This window comes from Talpa europaea (assembly GCF_964194135.1).
Source record: "Talpa europaea genome assembly, chromosome: 7".
NCBI lineage: Eukaryota > Metazoa > Chordata > Mammalia > Eulipotyphla > Talpidae > Talpa > Talpa europaea.
This window is the reverse complement of record NC_140074.1, coordinates 44,078,725-44,091,838: the sequence shown is the minus strand read 5'-3', so window position 1 is coordinate 44,091,838 and position 13,114 is coordinate 44,078,725. Positions and strand designations below refer to the sequence as shown.

General features: G+C 36.8%; 1 protein-coding gene across 2 annotated transcripts in view; it reads left to right on the top strand.

The window, feature by feature from the left end:
* The window catches only part of PRUNE2 (prune homolog 2 with BCH domain), a gene marked incomplete at both ends in the record, with an annotated part of 207,512 nt that overhangs the window by 129,422 nt on the left and 64,976 nt on the right, over positions 1-13,114 (top strand). For both annotated transcript variants that reach the window (XM_084239044.1, XM_084239043.1), the window contains one exon: positions 12,578-12,739. In XM_084239044.1, coding sequence (XP_084095170.1) covers positions 12,578-12,739 — 162 coding nt within the window. The remainder of the gene's footprint in view (positions 1-12,577; positions 12,740-13,114) is intronic.

Sequence of the window (13,114 nt, the reverse complement as noted above, 5' to 3'; positions counted from 1 at the left end):
CTTTATAATATTCTTTTTAACTGGAATGCAAACTTTGATGAAATTGAAATGTAACTAAATTAGTTTCGTGAAGTTATCTTTCCAAGCATCCTGTATCTCCCAATAATGGGGCTTGGTTGACTGAAAAAAAAAGATAGTGGGCATTGGGGAAATTGTATGATGTGTGTTTTCTATGGTAGGGATTAGTGTGTACATTTGTATGTGTGTGTATATGTGTGGGGGTGTGTGTTACCTCTTGGTGTTTGATATCTAGGAGACCACCTGTAGATTTATCTGCTCAGCATCCCTCTTCTAGGAAGTGACTCTTACCCATCATTGGGTACCATGTCTGTATTTTGTGATCTTTCCACCGTACTTGCTCAGTGCAGCACTAGGCACCTAATCCAAGTGGAAACAACCAGAACATCTTCTCCAGGATTTTTAAATTCAAATCAGAGAGACGGTGGGCTCTGACTACAGTGGAAAGGCGTGTGCTGTAGCTGCAGCCTCCCATGTTCCCACTACTTGGATGACGCTAGTTCCATTCAGAAGAGGAGAATGTAGCCAGAAGAGAATGGAGAAGTTGAGTGACCAACACATCCCTGCCACTCCCTGCCCAGAAGGCATCCCCCTAGTTCTTCTTTGACTTCTTTGAGAACACAACCCAAATCCTTTGCACTTTCTTTCTCTTTACTTAAGCCAGTTTGAGTTAAGTTTCTGTATCTTGAGACCAAGAAAGTCACAATAGCACAGTGTCTTTACCTGAAAATGAATTTTCTCCAGCTTCCCACACACAGACATCTCCAAATGAAAATAAACCACAAACCCCACAGAGTATCCATTTGCAGGAGGGGGTTTCTGGTAATTAGCTCAGATTGCAACAAATGGCACACACAGACTGTTGGCTCTGCATGTGTGCGCTAAGATTGGTGTTTACCCTATTATATTCCAATTTAAGAATGTCATAAAGTTTATCAGTGAGCAAATGGAAACTAGCAGAACACATATATGGGTGGTGTGAGGTATATGCCTTGATCTGTAGATTTTTTTAGACTTCAAAAAAGAATAATTACTTTTATTGGATAGATAGCAAAGGACACACAACCATATCCCCCACTTAAACTTGGTGATGGTTGGGTATTTTTAGCAAATGAGTTGTCAGCAGAAAGGCTTCATTAGACCCATCAGGATATCTGCCCATGAAGAACGAATCCCAAACTGTACTGACAGTTTCCTTGAGCCAAAATGATGAAGCACCTCTGACAAGAGCCATATTGTGCTCCCCATGTAAGGAGCATGAGGAACAAAAGAGACAGTTTGATCTTCATTTGGTCAGGTTAATATTGACACAGCTTAGAAAAATCTGAAGTGTGTATAATGTACATATACAGCAAGCACTCCAGAGATTTGACTGGTGGTTTCCATAAATCAGGAAGGGGTACCCAGAGAAGAAAGAGATCTTCTGCTTTCTTGCGGTTGTCTTCAAATTAGATGATTTATTTTTTACAAATGAAAATAAGTAGAGTAGTAAATGTTCAGGCTCATGAGTTAAAACAAGTCAATAGGGGCCTCCCTGGTGGCGCAAGGGGTTAAGCACCACCCTATGAAGCAATCCACAGCCTCTGCAGCGCGAGTTCGATCCCCAACAAGCCAGGGAGCAACATACATGGTGAAGCAGACCTTTCCTGTCTTGTCTGCTGCTCCCCTCAGCAGTGTATTTCAGTGGATCTGCCTGTTCGGCTACCTACTCTGTCTCTGGCGAATCCTCTCACCCCCTGCACCTCTGGCCTGTACCCAGCTCTTGTATGCATAAAAAAATAAATCTTTAAAAAAAAAGAAGTCAATAAGGATTTTTTAAAAAAATCTATGCACAAGTAAAGAAATAATTTATTATTATTATTTGACGGCTAGGGTGTTACCTAGGTTCTACTTTTGAAAAATAAACATGCCTAATGAGTGGATTGTCCACTACACATTGGTCTTGATATAGATAGCCTTATAAATGTACATAAACTTTAAGAAGGCTACATAAGTGAAACTACAATCTACCCTTTTTCTCACTGAGTCCTTACATACATACTATGTCCAAAAGTTTTGTTGATTATGGGCCTGATCTTAAAGAAAATGTAAATTAGGTTGAGCTAGTTAATGTGTTGTGGACTTTTTTGTCTTTAATTGATTGAGTACTTAAATGTGGAAGGGTTCACAATCTACTATTAACCATTTGTGAGGCTGCCTGGGACTGCTATTCTATTAAGTTATTTTTTGATGTAACTTTGGTTGTCTTATGCTGGTTCTCTTTAAGATGGGGCAGGATTTCAACTCACTTAACTTCGAGATGATCTGATCTGAAACCAACCCATTTTATTAAAAAAAAATTCCTTAACTTAAACCTGCACTTTCATATGAATGTGCAAATTTAAATTTAAATTTCTTGTGTGTCTGTCTGTCTGCCTGAATCTCTCTCCAGTTCTCTATTATGATTAATGGTATGGTCATAATGAGGTAATACATATTTGTCTTATGGAATGAAAACAGTAATGTTTAATTTTCAATAAATGCATGTTTCCCTCCTCTATTCTTGAAATCTTTAATCTAAATGATCACCTTATAAAGATAATTGCTTAAAGGACTTAGTTTCTCCCCTAATACTTATGATGTGCTTGCCCTAAATTGAAGCATCTGCAGATTGATATATCACTTTGTCTTTGATCGTCCTGCCTTTACAAGAGGACTTACTTGAAATGATGGTGAAAACTATGGGCCTCTTCCTATTAACATGATTACTCTATCAAGGTAAAAATAAACAATCTATTTTGCCCTTTTGTCTTTCTACCTACCTCTGTCCCTGTAATGGTAATGTAGGGAGCATTCTTAGATGATGAGATTTTAATGTAATGAATGTGAAGTGGGAACCTTTCATTGCTACCAGGTCAAGAAAAACTATGAGGATAATTCTAGGTCACCAGTGATTATACCTGTTTTCTGGCACTTCTTTCTGTGCACACAGGCATGCCCAACTTTTTAAAAGTAGATTCTGCTGCAAGAATATCATGACATTTAGCAGATCCTTTGGGCAAGTTTTTGATTTTAGGCTCAGACACTTAGTTATGATCAGCCTAGATTAATAATTTATAGTGTGGATGAGAAACTGAAAATTTATAACAAGTCATGATAATATTGGTTTATAAATAAGCACCTTATTATCAGTGTTTGTTACTATCAAAGATACTTCTTGCTTATCTACAGTAACAAGAGAGAACACTAAATAGAAATGCATGCTATGGAAAAATACCTGTTTTTTTTAATGAAATTATAAACTAATTAGTATATCTTTGGTGGTAAAGAATTTTCTCCAAGGGTAACATCTCAGAAATCAAACCAGTCTAGTTTCTAGTCCCATTCTTCATACCTCTGAGTTTTTTAATCTCCCAAAGCCTCCACTTTCCCAGTGTAAGACAGAAATTTTGTTAGCCCCCTCATCATGTCATCTTAAAGTTTAAATGGTGTGATATAAAGCACTAAGAAGAATGTTAATACAGAAACATTGCATTATTAAATTATGTTAGGCAATGTACTATTGGTTTAAGTAAAAATTATATTAATGTATATTTATGTTACATATTCATTTATATTGTATTTTAATTTTCACAAAATTTCATAAAAGGAGTCTCTCTTTAGCTGCAAAGAATGATAATATGTACTACCACAGTTTTTATTTTCAAAACTGTGATGTATAATATAATTTTAATAGACCCACTGAAGCTCTTACTACTAAAATGACTTGGCTAGCTTATAAAATAAGAACAATAGAGTTTTTAAAATATGACATCTGGTAAAACATGGGAAATATCTTTGCTTACCAATTAAAGAGTGTATGAAAACAGAATAAATAAAATCTCTTAATTTATGCATTTTGTGTTCTCATAAATCATTTCCCTGTCAAAATTATCAGACTTTATTATTGCTGAATATTTTAAACATCATAATGGAATTTTGGTAGCATAAATCATAAAGCTTTCAGTTAGAACATTTGTGTACATACCTCAGCATTTTTCCTATATCATGATAAAAAAAATAGTCCTAAGTCTAGAAATAAATCCACGCAGAGTATAAATGTCAAACTCTACTCTTAAATTTCAGTAACTCAGCAATCCATGCTGGCTGCTGTGCTTACAAGGGAGTTATAGATTGTCAAACTGTGTTTCTAAGACTCACTAATTTCAAAAATGAAGCTGTACAAGCTTTTGTTTTACTCTTGGTAATGATTTCTATTCACAAACATCCTATCTCCAGACCACACCTGCTCACTTGATTTCTCCATTACCTACAAAAAGAAAAAAATAATGTCTATAATAAAGTCGGGAATAAATTGTCCATGACATCAGAAAGTAATTTATTTCATTTGGTGAAAGTCTTAGTCAATATATTTCATGTACAATTTGTAAGAGAGACAACTTTTTTGGATTTTGTGTACTGAACAGCATGCCAGACTAAATAGAAAGTATTAACAATTGGGTAATCTACCGGCAGTCACTGGCATTTGGAGGTGAAATGGTGGAAATGATGAGAAAGACTGTCCATAATGACTTATTTGAAGGAAAAATCACTACACATTTCACTACACATTTTATAGGCTTAAAAGCTCATTTACTGAGTCTAACTTGGAACTAAGGATAAAGAATTCGTTAATTCGGTAAATTCTGACCTCCATAGTTTTTGTATCTTATATCACTTTAAAATGACTGCTTCATGTGTAGCCTTGTGTAACTTCAGTATCTCTTATCTAGGAGTTTCACATGTGAATCAGGTAAATGGCATTAAAATGTACAGGATTATCATTTGAAATTTCATACACATTATAAAGAATATGTGGCAAGAAATCATAACATGAATAACAAGTTCCCGTATCAAGAATTTGTAAAATATTTTCTCTGAATCAGGTTAATGCCATGAATCCTCGGAATGATAGCTTAAGAACCAGGAAAGGAAAGAGACCTATTGCTCATGGTCTACCAAGGGCTGGCCAGAAGGCCAGCCTTTTGATATATGTTCTCGAGTTTTACAGTAGGTCTATGAGGTGGGGGCTTACACAAGAGGAAACTAAGGCTTGGAGAGATGAGATCACTCACCCATGTCACCCAGCTAGTGAGTGATAGAGTCAGAGTTAACCTCATGTTCAGTGGAGCCCAAAATCTTTACTAGAAATTTTACAGGCAGCACCCTAACATAATGGAGAAATACAATCATAATTTAGATTAAAAATCAGATTAATAATTTGGCCAAAAATGAAAAATGATATAAGAATTATATAAAATAAAATAAAATATAAAAAAATAAGGTAAATCCTTCCTCAAAAAAATAAAGGACTGTGTTTTACTAAATTGTAAAAAAAAAAATAAATATATAGAATCCAGTTTATAGTATATTTCTAATAAGTTTTAATGAATATGATTATTGTTATATCTTTCTGATCAAACAAGGCTATAATCTAAAAGGATAATATACATGTATGTATGTATGTATGTATGTATGTATATGTAAAGGCTAAAATTGTTTATTGTTTCATCTTGTACAATTATTTGCAATACTATTTCTTTATTCCACAATAATCACAGTGGGGGGACTCTTAAAGGATAAGGTGCAGCTTCAAAAAAATAATTTGGCCAAATTATGACAACTTTAATATAAAATTATCTTAATGTCCACTGTATACATCAAGGTCTTGAATAATACTATTTCACTTAACATTTTTTAATAATATTGATGAGAAATAATAATATTGATAGACATTAAATGAAATGACACTATTAGAGGACCTGCTTTCCTTGTATGTTCTTCACTTGAAGTCAAAGTTTCCAAGAACCTATTGACAATGTTAAGCAAGGACTGACTTTACTAAATTTCACAATGTATTATTTGAATACATGTAGAAATTACATTCTTCAATTATATAATTACAGAAATGTTTTCCTTGTGTTTTTGGTAGCCTGATTTTAATAGCATGATATTCTTTTGTGTGACTTCCACAATTTATTTAATCATTTTTGTATTGTTGGCTATTTAGGTTGTTGCTAAGTTTTAGTTATTAAAAGAATTAGTTCAGTGAATAGCTTTGTCCACAAACCTTTGTGTGCATATCTGATTATGTGTGCATCTGATTATTTGTTTAAAATATACTTCTAATAATGTTTGAGAGTGCCCATTTGGAAATATTTACCAATAATAGGAAAAGCAAAAATGAAATATTTTATTATTGAAGGATATCTTTGGTTATCAATGAATTCAGATGTTTATTAACCATTCGCATTTCAATTGTGAATATTCTTTGTTCTCCAGTTGTTTTTCTATCTTTGTGTCTGCTTCTTCTGATTGATTTGTAAGAACTCTTAATCCCAAGGACATTAAACCTTTCTCTTTCCAGTTACAAAAATAAGACAATAGTAATGATGCTTTCAAATAGTTTTAAAGAGGGTTCTGATTCTTGAAGAGTTCTGCCTTGATGTGGAGAGCTGGTTATCTGGAGAGAAGAGTAGCTGCAGGGAGAACAACAGGAGGCTGTCCCTAAAGTTCAGGGAGCAGATGACTATGACTGAAGCTCAGACAATAGAGAAGTTGGAGAAAAGTGTTTGGACCTGAACTATGTTGTAGAGGTGAAGTTAACAGAATATGCCAGTTTGAGGAATGATGAAAGAAAGGAATCAAGAATGATTCCTAGATATTTGACCTGAATAACCTGATTGCGTGTGATGCCATTAAAAAAAAATATGGAAGAAACTAGCGTAGATGTGGTATATATTTTATTCAAGATGCTTATTAGTCATTATATGGAAATATCACATGGATAGATAAGGCTATAGGTTCAGGTGGCTGTAGGTTTGATTGTCACTGGCAGATAGTTTGAAAGTCATCTAAGTGGATGGTAAGAGAAAGGGGTTTGGAAACCTAGTCTGGTGCTGTAAACATTTGGAGATTGAATAAGGAAGACAAACCAGCAAAGGTGACTGGAGAGTAGCCAGTGAGTTGGGAGAAATACAGTGTGATGTCAGAAAATGAAGGAATTAAGTGTTTCAAGAGGTTCAAGTCAACCTCACGGCCTTGATTCTTCAGAGAATTCAAGTAGAGTAAAAGCAGGAAAGTAATTTTTGGATTTGGAAACCTGAAAGTAATTGGTACATTCAAGAAGAGTATTTTCAGTGGAATGATGGGGGCAGAAATCTGACAGGAGGGACTCAGGAGATAATGGGAGATAGACTGGCAAAACAAAGTGTGGTATTGACCCCCTCTCAAAGAATATCCTCGTTCAAATGGTTACAAAACATTATTTGTATCACTGTTTTATTTCTTGTGATGCATTAAAACCATTAGCATAAAGCATAAACACTGCATTTTTTTTTTGAGAAATGGAATAAGAAAAAAAATAGAATTTTGTGACTGAATGGAATTTTCCATTTGTCATTGTACTTTCAGTCACAAATGTAGTAAATATTCTGGACACTGGGCCTCACTGGTGGCGCAAGGGGTTAAGCACAGCACTGCTATCCACAGCCTCTGTAGCACGAGTCTGATCCCCAGCAACCCACATGGTGCAGCAGACCTCTCCTCTCTCCTTGCTGCTCCCCTCAGCAGTGTATTTCAGTCAGTCTGCCTGTTCACTCTGTCTCTGGTGAATTCTTTCACCGCCCCCCCCCACCTCTAGCCTGTACCCCAGTTCTTGTATGCATATATAAATAAATCTTTAAAAAAATATTCTGGACACTATCACTAATCTTGGTGATTTTATTAGAGTAAAACTATATCATTTCTGTTTCCTATATGCTTTGTCATCAAGATCATTAGCCTCTTTTTAGGGCCCTTGAGATCTGCACCTTAACTTTTGGCTGGAAAATCATCTTTTTCCCCACATTTACAGGCTTCCCACTCGTTCCCAAACTAGAATCTATTTAAGCAAAAGGACTTAAGACCTTTAAAAAATATTTAATGAGATTAAGTCTTTGGAACAATAAATGACAAAGCGCTATGACAGGGAGCAATTTCCAGCTTTCCTAATTGATGGGAACAATTTGGGTTTTGTTCATCAATTTCTGTTTGCAATGACCACTAAAGTAACTTCCTAAATTTCAGCAGTCTCAGGCAGTGTTCATATCAAATGTGAAGGTTGTTTGTTGTGGTGGGTGTGGTAAATTAAGGTGGAATCCCTTTATTTTCCAAGCCTTTGGCAAATTGAGTGGGAGATACATATATATATATATATATATATATATATATATATATACACACACACACACACACACATATATGTATACCGTTTTAACATAAGGTGGAGGAAACATTTTAAAGGCATTTGCACAGATTAACAAATAGTATTTGTATACATGTAACTAAAACAGTAATTTATCAGGTAGAAGGCAGATGGAGGGAATAAAATGCCAACCTGTATCTACAGTTGGGTTGTATTGATGATGAAGTGCTGTTTATTCAGGACCAGCCTAGCTTGTCAGCAACATAAGAGCCGTAGCAGCACATGACTCCCTGCATAGCTAGAAGACAATAATAAATTATCTCCTATGCAAATAGCACCGGCATAAAAGCAGAACAAACAGACTCCGTCTCCTGTATTCCTGAAGATTCTCACTCATTCCCTTGTTTGACTCTGTTTTAAACTTGAAACTCCTAACATTATCCTAAATCTAGCAAGATCAAATCTGGTTTGAACAATTGTATTTGGATAGATAGGACATAGTGGTTCATGGTCTCTGTTCTGAGATTGCTATAAAATGTAATTTTGTTTCTCTAATATGCCTAAGTGACTCACACAAATCTTTGTTTTATCAGTATTTCATTTGATCCTATGGAATGCAGGACCACCCAGAGAAAACTGGAGGAATGTTAACCAAAAGAGTTTGATCTTAAGAATCACTTAAGGGTACCTGACAAAATACAGATGCTTGGACCTTTTCTTTGACCTGCTAAATGAGAACTAGTAAAGACCCAGAAATATGCACCCCCTGGCGATTTTTGTTATGAAGCTAGTGTAAAGAACAAGGAGTAGAGGGAGCGAGTCAGTAAAAGTCTCATGACAGGATTAAGATAGTCCAAAGGATTGGTTCATAGGAAAATTTATCAATTAACAAATGCCTCCCTAGAGCAGTGCTTTTAGATTTCAGTGTGCATTCAGATCACCTGGGATTCGTAGGGGAAAAAAATGCAACTTCAGGGCCTCCCCGATGGCCCAGCTGGTTGAGCGAAGCTCTGTGAAGGTGTCCACAGCCTCTGCAGTTCCAGTTTGATCCGGGTCGGCTAGGAAGATTCCCACAAGGCACAGCAGGCCTCTCCTGTCTCGCGCGCTGCTCCCCTCAGCAGTGTATTTCTGTCCTTCTGCCTGTTCTGCTCCCCGCTCTGTCTCTGGTGAATTCTCTCACCCTCCTGCACCTCTGGCCTGTACCCCAGTTCTTATATAAATAAATAAATCTTTAAAAAAAATGCAACTTCAGTAAGTTCGGGGTGTGGCCCAAGACCTCTCTGTTTCTCATATGACACTGGGTATTGTTATCAACGCCTGCCTGTGAACTTGAATCCAGTAAGATCCTACAATCATCATTTTAACACAGAAAAATCCAAACAGATTGTTGCTGAGCCAACATTTTTGAATAGCAAATGTTCCGCAATAGGGCTTTCAATAATACTGATTCAACTGGATCCTTATTTTGTGCTCAAATACCAGTAAAACCTGCCTTGTCTTGATTGAGTGACACAGCCAGAGGGTCATAACATTTTTATTATATGTGAACATCTCTTAAGAATGTGCTTTTTTCCCAAGGGTTTATAAATATATTAGGGGATGTTATATACATAATACGATTATTTTTTTCAACTCTTACGAATTTTTCTTTTTCTTGGGGCCTAGGGCCCAGGTTAGGAATAGTTACCATGAGGTATACCCATGAGGGAAATGTCCATTCTCATCTTCTAGGATATTTGGGAATGTTTTATTGAAGCTGCTGCTCTTGCTGCCAGCAGCCTCTTCAGGCCCACTGCTGAGTGGCTCCTCCTTGGAAGATAATTTCCTGTTTTTCTTGAGGCCTACTCTATTTCCTGCCTCTTCCTTGCCATAAGCTGGTTATTAAAAAGAAAATTGTAGGGATTTTTGGTCAAAGTCTTCAGTCACTGGAGATAAAATGTAGGTAGCTGCTCTCTGTCTTTGTTTTCCTTCAGGACCATATCTTCTCTCACTTTTAATAATGGCAAGAAAGCTCTGCATTGAGATTCATGATGAATAATGCCAATAATGACTTAAAATCATTTTATCTATTGAGGGATGCACCTTGTTGATAACATGAGGTCCAAGAAGATAAAAACTTCATTCTAAATATCTGTTCTGAAATTCTTCTGTCATTGCAAGTAAATTAATTTTATAAAAAACTCCTACTTAAAGATTGTTATTATGGCATTTGGGCAATAAATAAACATGAAAGATGACACTGCTATTTGCAACATATGCTTCCAAAATATTTGAACATCATAGTTTTTCATGACCAAGTCAGTATACTAGGTCCTTGGTGTTCATCAGCAATATATCCTGAGACCTTTGTGAATTTCCATGTACAATTCCTTGTGAAGGAGTAGCTTTTACAGGAGTAAACAACAAAACTCCTGGAGGTATGGAAGCTGGTGAGGGCTGGCCTGCACATCTGTCTCATGATAGATGTCTCTCAGAGGTCTCACTGACCTTGAGATCCAACACTGCAGGATTATAGACTGCGTGTATTATGGATATTTTAAGTGATTGGTAAATAGTCTAAGCCACCAATATCAAATCCACAAGTTTCAAAGAATTATCGCATACAAATAATTGACCTGGGGCCTCCCCGGTGGCGCAGCGGTTGAGTGCTGGGTTACGAAGCTGCGCGCAGCCTCTGCAGCGCCGGTTCGATCCCCGGCTGCTCCCAGGCCACCGGAGGAGGGTCCCACATGGCGCACAGACCTCTCCTGCCGCCCGCTGCTCCCCTCAGCAGTGTACTTCGGTCCTTCTGCCTGCTCTGCTCCCCGCTCTGGCTCTGGTGAATTCTCTCACCCTCCCACGCTTCTGACTGTACCCAGTGCATGTATAAACAAAAACAAACAAACAAATAAAATAAATAAATAAAGCATGCCTCTAATAAAAAAAAAAAATTAAAAAAAAAAAAACAAATAATTGACCTGGCCATGGAAAAAGTCTGCACTTATACGCACTGTGCTATTTAGCTCTTTACAACAGTTATCTGAAGAGGGGGTACGTGGTGCTCCCACTTCCTATGGCATACATTTCTGTAGCACTATAATATTTTACCAACCATTTGCATAATTCTAATGATTTTTACATCAAAAAAAATTACTAAAATTCCTTTTACCTCATGAGTGATTTTTAGTCATGGTGATTTTTATCAAGTAGCACACTAGACTGAAAGTTGACTGACCATACATGGTGATCATATATACAATCATAATTCTATGCTATGATAGAAGATTATGTAGCACATATTGGTTTTATGTTTATATCTCTCCAGTCATTCAGTAACATCTCTTAAGTAACCAGAATATGTCAGGCAATATGCTAGGGGCTAATATATGGTCTTCACTGAATTTCTTTAAGGAAGAAAGACAATTGTGCCAATAAAGTGGTTCTCATTGCAGTCAGTTAATGAAACCTGAAAGGCCAGCACATTTCCACAGATGATGTGAGCCACAGGTGTGTGTGCCCCATGGTAGTGGGGACCCTTTTAGTTACCACATAGAGCAAGCAGATCTGACATTGTAGCACTTACACAAGCCTCCTGGCCTTCTACACAGGGAAAAAAGCATTCAGAAAACTTAGCTAGGTTCATCCTCAGGATTCTGCTTGGGGTTAATAATAACCATTAGAAACCCATTCTGGAAGAGGGCAATAGCTTCCTCCTATTTTCCTACTGCTAGGTTGCAATAATAGTCAGCAGATATTCCTATATCCTATGAACAATAAGAGGAAAAGTATGTTTTTCAAAGTCAATATTTAAATTTTTTTTAAATGTTATTTGTTCTTTGTCTAAACTATTTTTAATAATTACAAGGATTCTTTCCTTTCCTGGGTTATGAAAACAAGCCAAGCAATTCACAGCTGACCCTTGAACAACACTGATTTGAACATTAAGGATCCACCTACACAAGGACTTTTTTTCATTCTACAAGGTTTGCATTCAGAGATTCAATATCTGCAGAGATATCTACAGAGAACTTCTAGCAAAGTGGCCAGCAATACACCCCAACTTGATTTTTATGATGAGGCTAGTATTAACTGGTTGCATCTATGGATGCAGAACCCACGGACACAAAAGGCTGACTATAAGTTATGCACAACTGCGCTGGGATCCTAACCCCCCCGCCCTGAGCTTCAAAGATCAACTGTATATTATAAGCCATATCATGAAAGTTTTCAGACTTTCTCAAAGCAAATTGTTTATTTCATTTACATCTCATAATAAATGTCTTTCATAATACAGCAGAAGACTGGACAATTTTGTGAAATACCTCCCCAAAGTTGCACAGTTTGACATTAATAGCAGATTTCCTGTTGTTATTTCAGAACTGTATGTTTCACAGCAACATCGCCAGTGATTTGAAAGCATTTACAGACAAGTTCGGTTTCGATGTCCTCATCCTGTTGGCCCGCTCCCAGTCAGAGGAGCAGCAGCAGCCAAGACAGCAGGTGGCCGTGTACTCTGAGAACTTGGAGCTGTGCAGCCAGGTAAGGTCCTCCCTACCAGGCACATTTTAGAGCACAAGGTAGAAGATGGAAATGGGTTGGTGGCTTAATGAATTTGGCCCAAGAGATAAAGTCCTTGAGATTGAGTGTTAGAACATGTTGGGAGTATTTTGCTTATGGGGTCTTTTAAAAGATGCCCCATGACTATTTTACTTCTAGACTGAATCTTTAGAAAAAAGCATTTACCTTTCTCACACAAATGTGTGCTATTTTCCTTTGGGTGCTATTTTCTTTTTGGGCTGCTGCTTAGTAATAACTTTCAAGGTTATCATACCTGTTTGGTATTAGACATATTGAGCTATAGGGGCACACACAGTACAAGGCCTCAATGTCTGTTTGATGACAGTGTTAATAACA